At 40.6% G+C, this 20,995-nt stretch overlaps 1 protein-coding gene across 1 annotated transcript; it reads left to right on the plus strand.

The window, feature by feature from the left end:
• Window positions 1-8,584: 8,584 nt before the first annotated feature.
• On the plus strand, window positions 8,585-18,497 carry LOC118217610 (leucine-rich glioma-inactivated protein 1-like). The gene is made up of 8 exons (XM_035399520.1): window positions 8,585-9,361; window positions 9,666-9,737; window positions 11,893-11,964; window positions 12,055-12,126; window positions 13,755-13,826; window positions 15,843-16,012; window positions 16,361-16,525; window positions 17,106-18,497. Exons 1-8 carry the CDS (start codon window positions 9,171-9,173, stop codon window positions 17,921-17,923), a joined length of 1,632 nt encoding a protein of 543 aa, XP_035255411.1. The 5' UTR covers window positions 8,585-9,170; the 3' UTR covers window positions 17,924-18,497.
• The last annotated feature ends 2,498 nt before the right edge of the window (window positions 18,498-20,995 follow it).

Raw genomic sequence — 20,995 nt, forward strand, 5'->3', positions numbered from 1 at the left:
TATCTGTAGCAAATTAGCGTTGTACCTGACATTTATTTTTGAAACTACAGAAATTATTTTCTTAAAGATGTTCTTAAGTAAAGTACCTCCTGGCAATCAATTACCTTGCACAAGTTACCCTAAAATTCCTTTCAAATAAGACAAACAAGGACTGATTGAAGTTAATGTAATTGCAAGCTTTTAAGACATCTTGGAGGGACCACAGGAATCATCGGTATGTACTAGTTGTAAATTGATGCATCATTGATGAATGTTTTGAACTTTGACGATCAGTTATTGCTGGAATTGTTATCACTGACCTGATAGTGCACTAAGTTATGAGAGAGGGGTTATGAATGCCTTTGAAATAAGCAACCGGAGCCATGTTGGAGTTCACCTGTATTCCCATTCAGGTCAGAGCTCTGTGGTAAGAGATAACGTCACATACTGTCCCTCAACATGTCTTCAGTCCATCGCGGGGTCATTTTTGATATTTTGACGGCTCATTTTTTGAAGTCTTCGAATTATTTTGCGATGAGATTATACAGCATGTTTTTGTTAAAAGTGGTTGTCAATGCAATAATGTAACCTTGTCAGTGAAAAGTTCAGTCATCTTGAATGGAGATGTCCTCAGCATCATTCCCTCAAATAATTTTAAATGTAATGTTTTCCTAAATATTATGCACAGATAAAACATAGCGCTTCCTTTGTATATTAAATGTTATATATTGCAGCACACCCAAAACACAAAGTATATATGTATATAGTTTGGGGTATGTGCAGAGGTGCACCATTTTGTGTGTTTCATCCCACTGTATACTTGTACAATTGAACTAGAGTTGTTAAATTAGCCATATTTAAAGACACACAAAGCTTTTATTCTGTAATACCTGAGAACACAAAGTACCATCACTTTGCAACTTTTTATTCATTGATTCACTGAACAACATGCAACATGTTGTTATGACCACAGGTAAGATTGCCCAGAATTATCAGGGAATCCAAATTCAATACGATACGAAAAAATGTAAATATAAATAATAGATTCCATGTGTATTGAAGCGTATGTCTCCGGATGGATAAGTCATTTTTTTCTATTAAGGATGACGTCATGAAGGAAGAATGCCCACCAGCCCCATAAGTTTTATTTTCTAGAGGCGAACACATTTATTGTAGCGTACTGTGCGTCACCTCTCTTATCCAGTGGATGCTAGCGATGAGCTAATCCAATAAGTCTTGCTTTAGGATGTCAGTAGCCTAGATTATATCGGAACTTTGGCCCACAAACTGATTGATAATCACCTATGTTATACAACGTTTTATGAAGGGCTGTAACTTCCTTCATATAAGTTACAGAAGCCTTGTCAGAGTAATCCTGGATGCCCCTTTGGTTTTGGAGTCCATTCTGATCACAGTGGTTACTTGATGCACGCTCCCTCGATGAGATGCCAGTCCACCTCAGGGTTTATCGTACGGTCCATCTCTGACATTGGGGGACTTCTGTTGTGTTTAAAGTCTTTGTCATGATTTGAATGGGGACTGAATGCACAACCTTCTGGTGCCAGATGGATACTGACCGAAGGACATTGTAAACACAGCCCATTCCAGGTTAATACAGTACCTGTGTACTGTTTTCCCCGTTTATAAATGCTTCATTGAATTCCCGCCTTTGCATATGCTCAGAGTACTTACTGAGTGGCACCCTACAGAATGTGAAAGATGCTGTCACATGCATTGGGGTCAGGATCCTATAGGCATGTGCATTGGGGTCAGGATCCTATAGGCAGGTGCATTTGAGTCAGGATCCTATAGACATGGGCATTGGGGTCAGGATCCTATAGACATGTGCACTTGGGTCAGGATCCTATAGACATGGGCATTGGAGTCAGGATCCTGTAGACATGTGCACTTGGGTCAGGATCCTATAGACATGTGCACTTGGGTCAGGATCCTGTAGACATGTGCACTTGGGTCAGGATCCTATAGACATGTGCACTTGGGTCAGGATCCTATAGACATGTGCACTTGGGTCAGGATCCTATAGACATGTGCACTTGGGTCAGGATCCTATAGACATGTGCACTTGGGTCAGGACCGTACAGTCTTATGCACTGGCGTCGGGATCCCACATTCAGGTAACAATTCAGGAAACAACTACATTTCTGTAGTGATGTATGGTACTGAATTGCCGTACTGACTATCCATTCATGTGGTACGTAACTGCCGAACAAGGTAGTACAGGTGTCTTCAAAAAGAAGCACTGCTGTCTATTCATGTTATAAAATGTAAACTGGAAATAAATTGCTTTCAAATTCACTGGGATCTTGCGTTTCAATTTCTGCAACATATCATATGTCATATTGGGAAACTGCATCAGGGTATGCATTGAAAAGTTACTGGCAATTGTTCCAATAGCAATAGTAATTTTCGCTTATACCAAATCGAACAAGGTCCTGTTTACAGATTGTTGCATAACACTATGGACTAAGGTGTAAATAACCGATAGCACTCAAGACTTATATATAGCACAGTGAGATTACCCCCTTAGGCCGGATTGATGAAACAAGCTTATATCCCCAGAAATGGTTCTCTAATCCAACTGCTCCAAACGTCTCTAAACTCATACAGCTATATGAATTAAACCAAAAATTATGGGTCACCCCCATTTAAGTAAAAAAAAGAATTTTGGTTGGGGGGATTTTGTGGTGAAAAATGATCATTTCTTCTCTAAACGTTTGTCAGATATTTCACACAAATCCCCCCACCCCTCCCCCCAGGTGGTAGATAGCAAGCTAATCAGAACCTTACATGCTCACAAAGAAGCAAACAGTCCATAACTTAATACCTTATCAAAGCTAGATATAACTACAAGCTCATTGATAAGTAACTATCAATATCATCTAAAAAGTAATAATAATTCATTTTATGCTGCTCATTTTTTTTTTTACGACTGCGAGGTACTTGAACAGTAAAATTAATAGTTCATCTATGTTTTCAAGGTTGGAAATATGAATGACTCATGTTACCTTACCACTTGAAAGAGAATATTCAAAGACACTCCAGTTTACATCCTACCTGGCCCTTTGTGATCAAGGTTTTTCCCCAAGTTACTCTTTGTTTTAATTAAGTTTAAACGAGGAGAAAGAGTATAAGTGTAATCTGAGTTGTCTTGACTTGTCTTGGCCAGCTGGATACAGGTATAATTACTTAATTAATCAATCAGTTACAGATTAAATTGGCTAATCTTTAATCCATAGCAATTGGAGTGTCTTGGCTACCCACCTACACTGATTGGTTCCAGCACTCCATAAAGGTTTAGTGCTTTAGCTAGAAGCACCACACCATTGGCCCAACATTGCAATTTTTCTCCATTTATCCCTGGGATCCAACTTCCATAAGCAACTTTAAAGTGAACCGTAGCGATTTACTGTTACACAAGGTGAGAATCCCACCGCTCTGCAATCGCAGAGCCTCAACACAAAAAAACCCTGTTCGTACTCATGTCCACGCGCATGACTGGCAGATGCCTCCCTGGCTCCTGGTGTCTTAGGGCTTGTCACGCTATCAGGTAACCCGGTGACAGGCTAGGCGGGGATCTGAGCCGGACATGTTTAGCAGCTCATTCCGTTGCACTCAGTGCATTTAGACCGCCAAAGGGTCGGCGGGAACGTCACCGCTAAGCTCGGAACTGAAGTCTGGGGAGATGCGTCCTGACAGATGGTGTGCAAACATTGCAGGTCAACTTTGGAGGAGGAGGAGGAGGAGGAGGAGGAGGAGGAGGAGGGAGGGAGACCGCCTTCACTCAGCTGTCCCCCTACATCCCCACCCCCAGAGAAAGCCCCCTTCACAGGTCATATGGAGGGGGAGGAGCTTCAAGAGCATTAGGGACAAACCCAGAGACATCGAAGAAAGAAAAAAAAACGACCACCTCGACACCCCCCACAGGAACATGACGAGTAAATGCTACAGGTGGAAGGAGATATTGGAAAAGATGGTGAGTATCAGTTTTGTCATAAAATTACATACTAATACAGTTAAATATGGGACGTTTGAGGAAAATATACTATTTCCCATTAAAGATTTGTTTTGGTTGAAAGATTTTAACTGGTTTAACACAGATGGAATATGTTTAAATATGTGAAACATTTGAACTAATGTTCAAACATTTAACAAAATGATCATTTTGGTAACAAAATTACAATTAAAGGATAAGGTCTCTATACTTCATAAACATTTGTACTACTAAACCCCACATAATACTAAACTATAGATCTGTGCCACTAAACCCCACTGAATACTGATTTATAGATCTGCACTACTAAACCCCACAGGATGCTAAACTATAGATCTGTGTTACTAAGCCCCACAGAATACTGATTTATATATCTGCATACTAAACCCCACAGGATACTAAACTATAGATCTGTGTTACTAAACCCCACAGAATACTGATTTATAGATCTGCGCTACTAAAGCCCACAGAATACTGATTTATAGATCTGCACTAATAAACCCCACTGAATACTGATTTATAGATCTGCATACTAAACCCCACCCGGTTACTGAACAATATACCTGCCCTCTGGCCACTGAGTCAGAGCAACATCACACTTTAGTCCGTTGATAAACTAACTGTTCCGCCCAGAGGAAACACTGAAACAGTATGAGTTCTGTGCAGTGTGGGGACTTGGCTGTGTGTAAATAGGCAAGAGGATAAGCGCTCCAATTTCCAGAGTGTCACAATCCTGGCTGCTCTTTGGAGGTGGAGGGGTGGGGGGGGGGGATGGGGATGGGGATGGGGATGGGGACGGGACGGAGATGGGCGGAGATCCTACCCCGAGGTGACTTTCGCGTGCAGGGAAAGCACTTAAGTGCTTCTGAAATGAGCGCATTGTGATCCCCTAAGCAGATCTGAACTCGAGGAACCTGCGGGAGATTTTCTTTCGGGCGTTCGTTAGTGCAGCTTCCCTTCGGGGTGTTCAGGTCCGGGCTCGATGCAGTGCTGGGTGCTCTCAAGATGACTTGTCGATAATCTGTCAATAACTACGAGCCTAGATTGGTACAATGGCCTGTCCTTTTCATTATGCATTCTTACATTCTCGTGTCTTGCTTCCCTCATAGTGCAAACCAATCACCCAATGAATTTGCACTTCTGTGAAATTATAAACATCAAAACACGTAGCAGATACATCAATAAATTGGAAACAAAAGAATGGGACGTGTACATAATGTTAGGTAAATTCAAACACTGTTACATAGGGTCCAGTTAATGGTCTATACCCATATGTATTTTTTTGTCACACAGATCATATAGGTTTCTTTGAAACTATATCTACGCATGTCTTTAACTCAAGTTCATGTGCGCACACACACATATTTGTACACATTAGGTTATCGTGTGCATATGCTCACAAATCCGCACATCATGTGTATATATGCACACACATACATGCACATCATCATAAAGTTATTGTCTGTATATGCAAATGCCTATGCGCAGCTGGGTAACATGCTTTTTGCAAGGCTGCAAAGCGTCTGATAACAGCTGAATGGATACTCAGGAATTCAGTCACGAATGTACAGATCATGGTATTGCATTTCTTGCTGTGCATATTTGTCTGACTGAGCAAAATTTCACAGGTGTTTCAAATCCCCAAAGAGGTTTTTCAATACCCTCTTGCAGGTGTTTAAAAAAAACACTTCAACATCTTTTGCCATTTCAGCAGTTGCTGATTTTAGGACTTTGAAGACTTAAAAGTGCATATTACTGTTAAATATGTGGGAGTATATGGCCTCATTTTACAACTCATCAATAATATTTGCATTAAGTTATCACCATAAACCATGAATTATTTCCAAGGGTGAATCCATTTCTCCATCAAGTATGAAATGTACTACTTTCTGCTGGTCCAACTTCTTGGTGAATTTGGCACGATTCTGCTGCCCTCTAGTGGAAAGAAAGCGAGCGAACACCCATTATATTTAAAAATGCTAAAGAATGCCATGGATATTACAGTAAGGTTATGCGACAGTCAGCAGTTGGCAGGTGCTACTGTCAAGTTGATCTGTGTTTGAATGTTTCTGTGTTTAACACCCATGGAGGTGCTATTTTCAAATGAAACTGATGTTTTATTAATGTTGATAAAACATAGACTTAACTATTAAGAAACTACAGTAATAATAATACACAACAAATAGTATAATAACAAATTTAATTGAATGGCTGTTTTTAATTTAATTTGAGACCTGTAGATTACAAACAGCTAGCACATCAGTAGAATTGGCAAAAATATTTACTTTCAAAAATTACTGAATTGTAAAAAGTGATTCAGCCACATCTGTGTCAAATGATACCTACAGTTTCTAAGCAGTATTCTTTATATTTCCAATATATAGTGTAAGACCATAGCTTTATTGTAGGAAACATAATCCCGAAGGTTTCATAGGATCACCCTTTTGAAATTCAAATTATTTTCCACAAACAGGGTTTAGGAAAAAAATATCATCTTGCCAAAGCTGCTCTAGTTATACGCTCTTTTCATTGTTAAATTCCAGCAATTACGATATAGAAAAATAGAAGCCGGAAAAGGCTGTTACAGACTTGATACATAACAACTGGCTTTGCAGGGGTCAATTAGCATCTGATCACATTTGTCTTTTGCATGTCATAGACAATCACTGAGAAAGCGTCCAGTTTGGTGGGGCATAACATGGACATAGGAAGTGTAAACAAAACTAAGCAGGATTACTCTCAAAAACAATAACCATCGCAGCAGTGTGAGGCAGCCACAGATGTTGTTTTTCACAAAGTGCCCCCTCCCAAACATGTTTCTTTGGCTCGTTTCATGCACATCAGCCACATATAATTTGTAGGTGATTAACTTTATCGAGTGGGGCCAGTGAAATGGAACAAAGAGCTGTTTATTTTCATGTTCCTTCTGGGGTTCCCAAAATAAATGGTCAGCTGTTGTTCCTCGGGGCCAGGAAGTACTGGAAATCTCTATGTGAAAGAGGGGGTCTTCCCAGAAATGTCAGATCGAGGAAATAAACATGTGAATCTGGACCATACATCTTACAGCCTGAATATGTTTAGTCCTCCAGAGGCTCTTATGCGCTCAGCTGTCGACAGCGGCAGCCTACGGCCCACACAAAGTCCTGAGACCTCTTATTACACAGCGGTCTGAAAAACAGTCCCTGCAAAACTGTACACAACCGTTATTATTTGATAAAGGAATGAAGCATTAAATGCACAAATTTGGGTATGACTGAAATAAGAGCTACTGAGTGTGTGTGTGTGTGTGAGAGAGAGAGTGTGTTTCCACTTAAAGTGGAAATTCCACTCAATCAACCAAGAGGTGCTCCCCCAAGTGCAGCTTCAAAACGAAAGAAAGCAAGTGCTGCACTTGCTTGAGACCTGCTAAATCTTTGTTACATATTTATGAATCTCATGCTATTTGTGGAACGCTCGTGCTATTTATTTGTTTGTTTATTTTTGAGACAATAGTGCTATTTATTCGTTTATTTATTTTTGAGACAATAATGCCCCCAATTATAGGCTGCATCATCAGAAGCCGGGGGAAAGGGAACTTTCTTTAAAACCGCAGAGCGACTACAGACCGTGCAGGTCTACTTCTTCGTTAATTAACACCTCACACTGCGCTGATGTACAAACTGCTTTCAAAGGTAGGCCTACTACACATGGTGGTTAATCACCAAGCAAGCCGTAGACATGTCACGTGTAGTTGGACGCTGCAGTGACAGATTTAGAAAGGGAAGCAAAATGACATGAGTGCATTGTTCCTGACATGCCATAGTAATGATGATAGCATGTGTGACTGTTTTGGTACTTTAGCTTGCGCTTTCATTTTTATTTATTTATTTTTTTATTTTTACATACATATGTTTGCCATTTGCCAAATGCTCTTACAGAGGGTGATTTACACAACCTATTGAAAAGCTTGAAATGTCCAAAACTCCTCAGCTTTTCAAATAACATGAGTGGTGAAAGAGATGCTCTTGCATATTGTGTAGAAAAGACAAGAGGACAGCTATCCAAGATTCTTTTGTAAATAAGATCCTGATTTAAAAATAAGAGGCATTGCACTTGCTGCCAGAACAACAGTGCGCCTTTTCAGCGTCCCCACAGAGGAAAAACAGGGTGAACCCTTTCCAGTCTTGGAACAGGACAGAACTTCACTGTTATTAAGCCTGCTGGGTCAGATCCCCCAGTGAACATAACAAAGACTTACCATTTACCACCATCTGCATGTTAAAATTGGCCAATTCGCAGCGTGCTTAGCAACCAAGAAAAACTTGGCAGTGCACTGTAACTATGGTCTTGATCTCAACAGTTTTGAGCAAATATGATAGTATCTGCCAACCACGGAGATCGATATGTCTATATCGCGTTTAGAAAATGTCAAATAGATTACAGATTTCGAAGAATATTAGTTTCAAACAAACTATATTTGAACGGGAACATTTCAAAATTAGATCTAAGATCCCAGTAATCACCAGTTCCCCTACACACACACACACACACACACACCGTGCCTCTCATATTTTCCAATAAAGGTCTGGGGGTGGGGATGGGGTGATGGTGGGGTCGTTACACCGGCACGAGAATAAAATCATTGATAGGTCCGCCTACCCTCGAGCAATAAAAGTGTTTACCAGCGCAGCGACGGTAGGAGTAGCCAATTGCAGCGTCGTTGATTAATTTATGATAGGGTAGTCTCCGTAGTTTTACCAGTGATTCACTGGGTCGCAGTTTGAGGCATAGGCCTACTGTGCTCATAACTACTGTCAGTTCTAACATTGGGAGCATTGTCTCGTCCAGTTAATCTGCCCATTTGCCTTTGGAATACAGTTTTGATGCAATGCCAATTGGTATTTTCCCTGGGTATTATTGGTTCGTATGTTTCCGTTACATCTCCTTTTATTCCACCCAGTCACTGGACTAGAGCGCCTCGCAGAACGAATCGCTTTGGATGAACGCCGGGTTACAGGGAATAGGCTACAGCTCAGTTGCAGTCACTTCCACGGCAACGTGAGAAGCAAATATTGACGCGAAAATTGAAGAAAAGGCTGGTTTGGCCGCTGAGAAACGAACAAATAAATTTACAACAGAGAATCTGGTTCATGTTCAGGAATATTCGACGCGCTGGTTGTTACCAGAGTGGGTCAAAAGGATGGGATATGCCAACAAAATCTTCAAAAGATGCACTTTCTTGCTGTGGATTTCTTCTGTTTTGCTTCTAGTTGAGAGTAAGAGAGCGAAGCAACCCCGATGCCCCACGTCTTGTACGTGCACCAAAGATAATGCCCTGTGTGAAAATACAAGACTGATTCCTCGCAGCTTTCCTCCCGATGTCCTTTCATTGTAAGTGCTCAAGGATACGCATGGCATATTCGCGCATTTTCAAGCAAAACGCGGAAGACGTGCATGGTTTACCTAAAAAAAATTTTTTTTTAAACATACGCATTTAGGCAAGCCTTGTAATTAATCTGGAATTTTGACACAGTTCGATTTCGTGGTAAATATGAGTAGTTCTTATCAGCTCGTGTCCCCATACAACACTACTGGGAGTAGCGCGGCGAAAGGATGCGATATTGTGCATATAAATGTATTCTTTTGTACCGTAGCTACCCCGAGTCCGTGTAACGGTACTTTCCTCTTTTCCAAGATCTTTTGTGAAGTCCGAATTCAGCGAAATCCCTGGAAGAAGCTTCATTCACACCCCCGCCCTGCATCTGCTGTGAGAGTTTATTCCTTTATACATTTTCTATTGTGCATTGTTTATGCTTCGTGACAATGAGACGTTCTATTTTTAAGTGATGATCGCCATGTTTTAACGGACAAAGGTTTGAGCTCACACAGGCACATTTTCAGGTCGTGCTTATAACCTGCTGTTTTACAGCGATTTTTACATTTGTGGCTGCAGCGTGGTTCGAATATTTATTTGGAATTTGGAAAGGGCGTTTCCAATAGAAGCCAATGCAGTGACTGAAAAGGTGAAAATACTCGCTGCAGTGGAAGAAGTATTCTCTGCAAACATAAATTTTTAGAACTGTATTACAGAAGACAATTAAATGATTAATCTAAACAATTAGCTTCCCATCCGTCACGCTTACAGCATCCAGTCCCCACATTGGTTAGATTTTCATGAACCATACCAAACTAAGCTCCAAAAAGCGCTTTATATTTCTGTCATACTACATAACCTGTAGAATAAAGACAGTGAGATTCCTGCTTGACGCTGCCCGCCGGATACCGGCTCGATTTCTAACTACCGTATTGATAGGTCACCAAACTAATCGATATGGTTATTTTGACTGAATTTTTTCCCAAGAGTCCGAACTTGGGTACTGAACGAGGTACAGACTTACTATTGTCATGAAACACATCTTTCAGCTAAGATTATTCACCATCTAACCTATTACATGTTATGGTTCATCTTTATTTTGCAACATTGCTCTATTTTCATATATACTGATATACACATCTAAACATAAATTTGAGAATGCCCGACCTATTTAAGAGTCTAACTGAGTCTGCACTGATCAAGCACTTTAAAAAAAAATCAGTCCTGAATTGTGAAATTGGCTGTTTTCAGGATGTAATAGAAATATTCAAAATATTGCAGACCATAAATACATTGCAAATTACAGCATTTTTGTTTCATACTATACAGCTGTATTGTATTGTCAGAAAGAAAGCGTGAGGAATTGCAGCTTCACAATTCTTCATACATTGAGCTTTTACTGTGAGCTTTAATGTGAAATGCGCAGGTAAGCACATGACACAGACTTCTCTCTGTAAACGAGTCACTCTTCATTTCCAAAGCATTTTGTTGTTTTAAATAGCATGTAGTGTTATACTTTTTTTGTCATATTTCCACATCTGAAGATCTGTTCACAAATTGTCACTGTACAACGACAGTCGTGATGAAAGGGTCATTCATAGTTTATTCTCCTCTTTCATTAGGTCAAGCTTGACTTAAGCTTAAGCTACATTTTTCTTTGCTTTGTGCACACATTGTGCAGCACACTGACATGTGTAGCAGACCAGAACATGCTGCCACACGGGTGAAAATGTAGAATACGTGCAGTGTGGAAAAACCTTCAAAAATGTCTCTTGGAAGAAGAACTAAGTCAGTGCCAAGGACAATACTGCAAACATCTGGCTGCTGTCTTTTTAAAAACTATCCCTGCGCTGTTCAAACTTTTACCCCCCCCCCCCCCCCCACCCCAAAAGATATGTGTTTGCCTTTCCCCTCTTTCAGTAAGTGTGGTCCCATGTTCTTTGCCTCATAGGACACTGTGGGGGTGGGGTGGTGGAGGGGGGTGGTGGTGGTGGTGGTGGAGAGTTCCGAAATCTCTCTCGGAATGTCATGCATAGATGAAGCTGTCACAACTCATATGCGCTTTAACAATAAGGCCTGAAACGATTCTCCAAAAGAGACGTATCAATACGACAAGAGCGCATTGCCAACGAAGTCGCAAATTCCCTAGCCAGGTTGGACCCTCTGTCGGCAACCACAGGGAGCTGTCTGAATGACAGAAACGGTTTGACAAAGAATAAAAACTGATTAGCAAACATCGGCTCATAACCTCTGACAAATGCGTTTCATTGTGCGCATGAATCTAAGCGTGCAAGACATTGCCTTAACTCAGTATAAAACATAAGTGCTTTGTCAAGACCAGTTTGTTTGGGTGCGCACTCACAGTGTGTCTCATGACTGTTTATGATGACGAATAACATTGCAGATAGCTTTGCAATAACTCTGCCTTGTTATGGTTTCTGTGGTGTACATTAATGCTTAGCTGATGTGTTTTACATCTGCTGCTTATTTTAAAAGGTACTGATCCAACTGTAAAATGTTTACATTGGTAACATTGCCCTTTTCTTAGTTTGTTTACAGCCAATTCTTTGGATTCTATAAATGAAGATGCTTTCCTTGGTCTTCCTCATCTGGAGTATTTGTAAGTTTTACTTATCTCTCTTGTATTTTATAACATTTCACGTTGATCAAAGGTGTCTTTGGGTGTAATCTTGCTTGTTTTCTCCCGCAGGTTTATTGAAAATAACAATATCAAGTCCATATCACCTTACGCTTTTCGAGGTCTAAAATCTCTGTTACACTTGTGAGTATTTTTTTTTCTCTCTTTCAAAAGCAGCACTCATTTTAATAGAATGAATATTTCATGCTGAGTTTCAGGAGGGGATAGCAGTCCATGTAAACAGTGGGAAACGTGAATGTAAAAATGATTGGACAGGAAGGTGAAGCGAGAAGAGGTGTTTGGCTCTAAAGTTGTGCAGAAAGTACTGAAAACAGCCAGTAAAGTACTGCAACATTTAACATCTTCTTTGAAAGTTACGAACACTAATAATAGACTTTTATTTATTTTATTTAGGACAGAGCTTGCTATGCAATTATGTGAAGTGCAAAATATTGCAATGCTTATGATATATGTTTGAATCTGGTCCTGGAGTATACTGAATTGTGCTGTTAATGGTGTGGAATAGGCATTAATGAATAGGCATTGATGTTACAGCTTTTTTTAATGATTACTATGGGTTGTTTATGTAAACTCCGATTTGGAAAATAAAAGAGGCATTTTATCCACACGTGTCAAGGGTAAGCCTGTGAAAAAATGCTGCTGGTACCATATTGTATCCATCAGTCCTCAGATTGTTTTGAATCATATCGCTGTATTTATATGAAGGCCTTAAAACAAACAATGGCACTTTGAATGTGCTGAGAACAGTGACGGGTACACGACGGCTTCTTTGCTTGCGTTTGTCATTTTAATGCAAAAGGCATCGGCGGTGTATTTACCGTAATCAGGACTGGAGAAACAGGTTTAGGGGAAACGTGCATTTATTGAATTCCAGTAGCGTAAACCGAACTGCGCGGTGATTTGGTCACGACAGGCCGCCGCAGCTCTTGATGAAACGTTAGACGTGAAAGCGTCTTTCTGTGCCTTCTCACCTCAAATCATGTGCATTCCAGAAGTTCATTCTTGCGACTCTATATTTTGCTACTTTCCCATTAGCTGGGGTGACTGAGGAGTAATCAGACACTGTTTAACAGGAAAGAGTAACTCGATTCTACTTTCTCAATATAACTAAGAATGTTGTGACTGACTGTGGTGGCAAAAATAGACCCTTGCTCTGTGACCTTAGACCACTTTTCTTCCAACCCACCAAAGCTTGGTTTTCCCAACAGCTGTCTTTCGGTTAACGGTCATTTTGAACATCATAGAAAATCATTTTTCTTCTTGCTATTGAGAAAACATTCACAGGATGCGCAGTACAGTTTTGTACACGGCGTGCTGCAGACAGACATGGAGGCATAAAATTCAACCCAGCTGCAACCCAGCTTTGTGACACACAGAATGTTGCTTTCTTATCTGAACTCTGGTTCCACATACAGAATGCAACCATTTTTGCATGTTCTGCCTGGTGTCATCATGTAAATAGAAATGGAAATTAGTGTAGGAATTAAAGTTTATTTCATAATTTGTTTTCTATTTTAGAGATAATTGTGTCTGCATTTTAGAGACAAAGATCAATATAAGTAGATAACAGACAAAATAGATATCTCTTTCTCTATTAAAAAAAAACTTCTATTTCAGTGTTTAAATGAAAAACTTTTGTAATACATGTGTTGCATAAACTGTGACAAGTAGTTTATGAGACTAGGCCACTCTCTGTTTGTACTGAAGAAGCTCAGTCTGTATTAAACTGTGTTTCATTTTGCATTCACCAGGAGCCTGGCCCACAATAATCTACAGACTCTACCCAAAGATGTTTTTAAGGGCATGGAAGCGTTGACGAAGGTGTAGGTATTCGGTTTCTTTGTGCACTCTTTTCATTTATCCGATCGTTTAAACCAGGGGAGCGCAACAACGGACAGGCAGATCCGTTTCAGGATTTCGTGCTATCTTCTTCTCTTAATCATTTAATTTGGTCAATTATATCTTGAGCTTATCTTTTTTTAGTCATCAGCTGCAGATTGCGACTGTATCCTAAATGCTTCACTGTGGCTAGATATAGATATGAACAAGCAGTTGGCATGTAAAGCTGTTCAGGAAACAAAGCCAGGGTAATTGGTTAGAAAAAAGAAAAAAATGTGGATACAACTGTCCCTCTGGGACTGTAACCGTCTTTGCGCACCCCTGATTTAGACTGTTAATAAAACCCAAAGTCAGCTTTGCTTATGTATCTTCAGGGTCCTCTGCGGCCTTTTTGGTTCAAGCTGTTTTTGTTTACGTAAGTTTACTCATTTAGTATTTCTTGGCGTTGCTCAAAAGTATTAACATTTTTTAAAGGATTTAAGAAACTAATGGCAGTAATAAAGCTGGTTTATGTGCACTTATTATGCCAAAAATGGCCTCTGTGTAGGTGGAGTAGACTGTCTTCTGCAGTCTCCTATGTAGTATATCATTATTAAACAGTTTGAGGACCCAGTGTGAAAATATACTTCACAGTTTTACTTTACATTTATTTTCTCTGGATTTTGCGGTTGTATTTGATTATGTGATGAAGATAATGATGATTATTATTATCGTTAACTCTGCCACGGAGGTCATTAATGATGTCTGTCGGTTTGTCCGTCTGTCCGTGGTCGACATATCTGGAAAAGAAATGGCTGGATTGCCATGAAATGTACAGTACTGCACATTCATGTTCCCAAAAGGAATAAACTTTTGCTGACCATACAACCTTTCCTCTAGTGCCACCATCAGGCTGAACTTTCAATTTGTGATCAACATATCTCTAAAAGCACTAGCCAGATTGTAATGAAATTTGCTGTGCACATTCATGCTCCCAAGAGAAATAAACCAATTGATTTTGGGGACCTCGTGACCTTTTCTCTTGCACCACCAACAGGCCAAATCTCAATTAGCAGTGATTGGATTGGCAAGACATTTCCTGTGCACATTCATGCATGGGTGATTGCTGTGCTTTGGTGGAGGTCTGCTCTCTACTGAGTGCATGCTTTCTAGTTATTACTATTATTATTATTATTATTATTATGTAGTCATCATATGTTTAATGTATAATCACCAGGGCAGTGTAGAGATTTAGAAACACAAAGTCGTAATCTTGACAGATGGCTGTGTGGGAAGTGGTCTGCACTGTAAATAACAGTACTGGACAGTACTTCATTTTGAACTGTTTGTTCCGTCATTTCTGCCACCGCTGAAGCTTAGAATGCATGGTGGTGTTAATCAGCAGGTGCTAAGTTGCCCTGGCCACAGCAGATGACCGTAGGAGTTGAAATGGCACGCTGACTGGTTAACATGGATGCTCTGATTTCCTATTACAGTAAATCATGTACCACAGGGGTTCCAAAACTGGGCTCCCCAGCAAAAAGGGAAAAATATATTCCAATTTTAATAATACGGTTTTTGTATTTCCATATGTTAGACTTTTACTCTACAGGAATTTCGCTGACACTCTTATCCAGAGTGATAGATTATTGTTTACATACATTTACTTTTTACTGCTGTATTTACTCAAGCAATTTAGACAAAGTTGGGTAAATTTGGGTAGAGCTGAAGGAAGCTGACAGTATGCATATGCATGTGGCCATTATGTCCAAAGGTGTCAGTGAGGTCCGCCACTTTTTAAAATCTGCAGAGTTTATTTAACATACGCTTTAACCCTTTATGGTGCAAGATCACAAATATGCGATAACAGTGTTCTTACTTGAGCATTCTAATGCTGATGTAACAATCACTACTGGTAATGGAAAGAAATGGAATTCTAGAACATTGACTTAGAATTTTGAAAAACATTCTAAAAAAGCCTACTCTTCAAAGGGTTCATGTGCACATCTCATTTGTCTCAGGGATCTTCGTGGAAACATCTTTAACTGTGACTGCAAACTCAAGTGGCTGGTGGACTGGCTGCATCACACAAACGCTACAGTGGATCAGATGTACTGCAGTAGTCCTTCTCCTTACCAAGGGAAGAAAATCAATGACCTCGTGCCACAGTCCTTTGACTGCATAACAACAGGTGACATTAATGCATTCCCGCTTATTATAAAACTTTTTTCAGTATCAAACCTGGGTTTCCTAATGTCAAATTGTACTGGTTATCAACTTGGGAGTAGTCTGATGTTTTATTGAATATCATTTTTTGAATAATTTATAAATCATGGTTTGATTAATTTAATAATCCAAGAGAAGGTAGGGAACATTTTAATTGGATGCCAAGGTCAAAGGTCAACTGAAGAGCTGCTTCTTTAATATAACCATGTAATCATCAGTTATTACTCTTGTCAGAAAAAGGGATATATGAAAAAGGTGATTTAATTCCTTCTTGTTTGGGTTAATTTACCTAATTTGTTTTGTTGTTTTACAGAATTTTCTTCCTATCAGTCACTGAAATTTGAGTCCATATCAGTGGAGTCCTTTTCCTTTGCTGGTGATGAATATGTAGTATTTGCCCAGCCTTTCATTGGAAAATGCAGCTTCCTGGAGTGGGACCACGTTGAAATGGTCTTCCGCAATTATGACGACATTGACAGTGAGTACATCAGCACACTGGAAGAAGATTAGCAGCTTGCTTTTTGCTCACAAGTATGGATAATATGTGGTTGCATTTGATCAAGTCAAGTTCTGAAAACAATTAGCGAGGATCGTTTTATCTTAGTGTTAGGACTGGCAATCAGCTGACAAAAGGAACAGCATTCAGCAGTTAATGCTATTCAATAAATTTGAAAAATCTATAAAATAAAAGCATGGAATGAATTGAAACAAGCAATTTCAAATTTCAAACACACTGTAGAGAAAGACAAGACAGGAAAGATGGTAAAAGCAGTTAATTAAATTTGAATGCTCTGAATGATTGTCCTCTGTAATGGAAAATGGACACCTTGGATCCCTCACTAAATAAGGTGAAAAGCACAGAACAGAACTGAGGCAGAGCTATATTTGCATCAAACAGAGTAGGTAAGCTTACAGGTACCAACACAGCCTTCGGTGATTTCTGTTCGGTACTATAGTAAAATTAAATCTTGTATTTTGCCTTACAACAGTAAAGTGGAGAAATTTGAATGCATGCTCTTTGACGCTAAAGGTTTGTCCCGTTGCCCGTATCTTCCCAGGCACTTCGACGGTTATGTGCAAACCCCTCGTCATCGACAAGCAGCTCTTCGTCATAGTGGCACAGCTGTTCGGGGGCTCTCACATTTACAAGCGAGACACCTCCGCCAACAAGTTCATCAAGATCCAGGACATTGACATTCTGAAGATCAGGAAGCCCAACGACGTGGAGACCTTCCACATCGACGGCGAGCACTTCTTCGTCATAGCCGACAGCTCCAAGGCGGGCTCGACGACGGTGTACAAGTGGAACGGCAACGGCTTCTACTCGCACCAGTCCCTGCACCCGTGGTACCGCGACACGGACGTGGAGTACCTGGAGATCGGCGGCAAGCCCCACCTGATCCTGTCCAGCAGCTCGCAGCGGCCCGTCGTCTACCAGTGGAGCAAGAGCCAGAAGCTGTTCGACCGCCGCACGGACATCCCCGAGATGGAGGACGTGTACGCCGTCAAGCACTTCCGGGTCAAGGCCGAGCTCTTCCTCTGCCTCACCCGCTTCATCGGCGACTCCAAGGTGATGCGCTGGGACGGCTCCATGTTCGGCGAGCTGCAGACCGTGCCCTCGCGCGGCTCCATGGTCTTCCAGCCCTTCGCCGTGGGCGACTGGCAGTACGCCGTGCTGGGCAGCGACTTCTCCTTCACGCAGGTGTACCGCTGGGACCCCAAAAAGGGCCAGTTCGTTCACTTCCAGGAGCTGAACATTCAGGCGCCCAGGGCCTTCTCCCCCATCTCCATCGACAACAGACAGTTCCTGATGGCCTCCAGCTTCAAAGGGAAAACTCAGATATACGAACACCTTATCATTGACTTGAGCCAATAGGTTTCGACGAGGCGTTACTAAGGAAACAGCAGGGAGGATGGGCCTGCAGACTTGTCGTTGGATTATATGCATGATAAAGTCCACTAATAAACCATCCATATGAATGCCTGGCTAGAAATGTCCATCTTAAGTCACCATCTAGTGCTTTTGAACTACTTTATTGTTTTCAAATGAAAGCCATTCATATTCTCTGCAATTATACATATCTTTGCAATTGCATCTTTTGCTGAGTGAAAAGGAAGGAAATGTACTTTTTAATATATTTATTAACCTATTTGGAAGAGGAAGTAAATCTGCCAAATAAACTGTTTACATTTTCTGTCTTACCAGTTGTACGCAAGGTTATTTATAAATTAAGCTTTTGTAAATATGAGGGACCATGCCAATAGGAGAATTATTTGATAAGGCGGTTGATACCATTTTAAATTCATATTTGTAAAGTTAAAAAAAACTGACATGTTGCAATGCAAACTTAGATGTTGTTGCGTAGAAAATTATTCTTGGCAACTTGGATTTTTATTGTTGCTTGTTTGTATGAACTGTATAGTACTAATAAAAATTACTAATGAAACAACTGTGTTTTTCTTCAGAACAGTTATGTAATGTAATATTTTACTCAAGAAACTTTCGCACAATACCTCATTACTGTAGAAGGCTTTAACAATGAAGAATAGACACATTTAGTTTGTTATACATTTTCATGTAGTTATTGTTTATTCACCATAAAGAATTTCAGTTTACAGTCAAATGTAAAGTATCCAGTTAATTTAGTTTTTAAAGATCATTTACAAACCAGCACAGGTGTATTAAACTCTACACAGCTGTTGTCAGTTATTGAACAGAAAAATGCACAACAGTATTGGAACTTAAATCGTATCACACCTTAACATTCAAAGAACATGCTCAGTCAGAGGCATATGCAGTAGCTCAGAGGTACCACAAAGTTCTGTATTTAAAATGTCTGAGAAGTTTGATATACACAGCATTCTCACAGGCAACACTTTCATCCTCAAATGATATGGAAACTGGTAAATTGTGGTATTTCAAGATGCTAAAAATATCAGGAAATGCCCAAATTTAAAAAAAAGAAAGAAACATTCACAGTGAAGGAAATACATACATTTTTATAATGCACCAGTTTGATTCCAGTTACTCTTAAGCAATGCTATTGGACAACCGTTTGCGTCTCCTGCTTGAGAGGGAAGTGGCAGCAGTTGCAGTTGTTCCATTTCTGTGGCAACAAATGGTTCACTTTCTGCAGTCATGATAATATTTCAGTATTTGTGTACATTTTCACTGAGGCCAAATGGTGTTTGTGTGTAATGAGGGATATTTTAGATCCAGAATTTCCCAAAGACCTGGCCAGCTTTGCAACGGCCAGTATAGTGGCACCACCCGGTTTGTGGTTTAAAAACAAGAAAATACACTTAAGTAACGTTCCCAGAGGCTGTACACATGACCACATTCACTTTATTGTGTTTATTCACAAGCATAAACACAGAAATCCTTTTTAATGTTGTGCTTTCTTTCCTACTCAGTTCAAAAGCAGCTCAAGCTCAAGCTCCCAAGGTTAAGGTCCTGAGAGACGGGGTCTGGATGCACCTGGGGGTAGCTGCTGCAGATGGAACAACCAGGTGTGTCAACACAGAATACCTTACTCTACATTGTCCTCACTATAAACTGCTGAGGTATGTGAACAACAAAAACTGTACAAGATACAGCCCAGCATCTTTCTACCCACTGTTCCTATGGGTATATATATATATACAGAGAGTCAGACACTAAGTTTTATTTGATCCTCTAAACATATGGGAGGCCTCTAGGTCTTTGCCTGCTGTGAATTTGGGAGGCAAAATTTCTCACAACCCAGCATCAGTCAGCCATTGCTTCGCCTTCACTTTGCAGGCTACCAGCTGTGCAGTTCTAGCCCTCCTGAAAACGGGGGATTTTGATAGATATTTCTGAGAAGGGGAAAATCGTGAGCATCTGGCAACGCTCATTAGGTGCTGAGCCTAGAGCTAACTGATTCCGTGGAGGGAAAGGGGCCCCAACCAGAACTCATTTAAATTATAGATGTTAGCATAAATGCATCTGTGGAACTTTCGACAAACTGCTATGTCGTGTCTCTTCATCATAAATAAAGGAAATGGGAGTCATGATCACTGGCCATCTTCTGACCTAGACTGAACACCCACCTCTACAGACTGCGACCTGGCTGCCTTCCTGTTCCCACCCACTCTTTTTTCATGTAATTACTTGAGGGTTGTGAACGCATGCTGTATGGATTCATATGGATGTTAGCTGTATGAAAAAAAGAGTTGTATTATGGGTCTAGGTTGGGATGTTTGCCAGGTCTGGTACACTTGCTCACATAACCCTATTGAATGGACTTATGTTCTCTCACATTTTAATTGGTTCTGGATAACAGCGTGTCCTAAACAAATGTAACGTAATAATAATATAACCACGATCATTTGAATGGACGACTGGCTGTTTTCGTGCACATATGTGACGAATGACTGGGTAATTTGAAAGACTAACTTTTTCTCTAACAGCGAAATCTTTCGGGTGCTGCTGAGGATAGCGCTTCTGACGCAGCTGCTGCCAGATGGCAGCCACCGATCTGTTGAGGAAAACGTCCCGCCCGGCCGACGGTGCACGAGCACCGAAGGTGTCACCGAGGACGGCAGAGGCGGCCGACGTGCTACGGTAACTATGACGATGTCGAGCTTCGTTTTCACTTAACGGACACCCCGTCCTTTTGAATACGGGGCGAGAGCACACGGCGATAGCAGCAACAACAAAGAAATAAAAATAACCATGCGAGGGCTGCAGCATATGGTGCTGAGCCAGCTGAACTGATTCAGCAGGCTTTATGTGCAGATAATAGCTGTTTCCTGGATTCTCCCCCCTAATTACATCCTGGTCCCTCACCCAATGGTGGACCCCAGCCTGCTGAACCAAGGCCCAGACTGTATTTATGCTGAGAGGGACAAGAGGCTTATGTAGATGTACTGTAAAATCAGTAAACCACCTGCTGTGACGCAGCGATCAGCTTTACTCCTGTATGCA

The sequence above is a fragment of the Anguilla anguilla genome, chromosome 18 (assembly GCF_013347855.1).
Source record: "Anguilla anguilla isolate fAngAng1 chromosome 18, fAngAng1.pri, whole genome shotgun sequence".
Classification (NCBI taxonomy): domain Eukaryota; kingdom Metazoa; phylum Chordata; class Actinopteri; order Anguilliformes; family Anguillidae; genus Anguilla; species Anguilla anguilla.

Bases quoted from the DNA above. Each gene is read 5' to 3' on its own strand.
- LOC118217610 (XM_035399520.1), top strand. From the start codon at position 9,171: ATGGGATATGCCAACAAAATCTTCAAAAGATGCACTTTCTTGCTGTGG. The intron at 9,738-11,892 runs GTGAGAGTTTAT...CCCTTTTCTTAG, and splicing joins ACCCCCGCCCTGCATCTGCT to TTTGTTTACAGCCAATTCTT. The intron at 11,965-12,054 runs GTAAGTTTTACT...TTTCTCCCGCAG, and splicing joins CTTCCTCATCTGGAGTATTT to GTTTATTGAAAATAACAATA.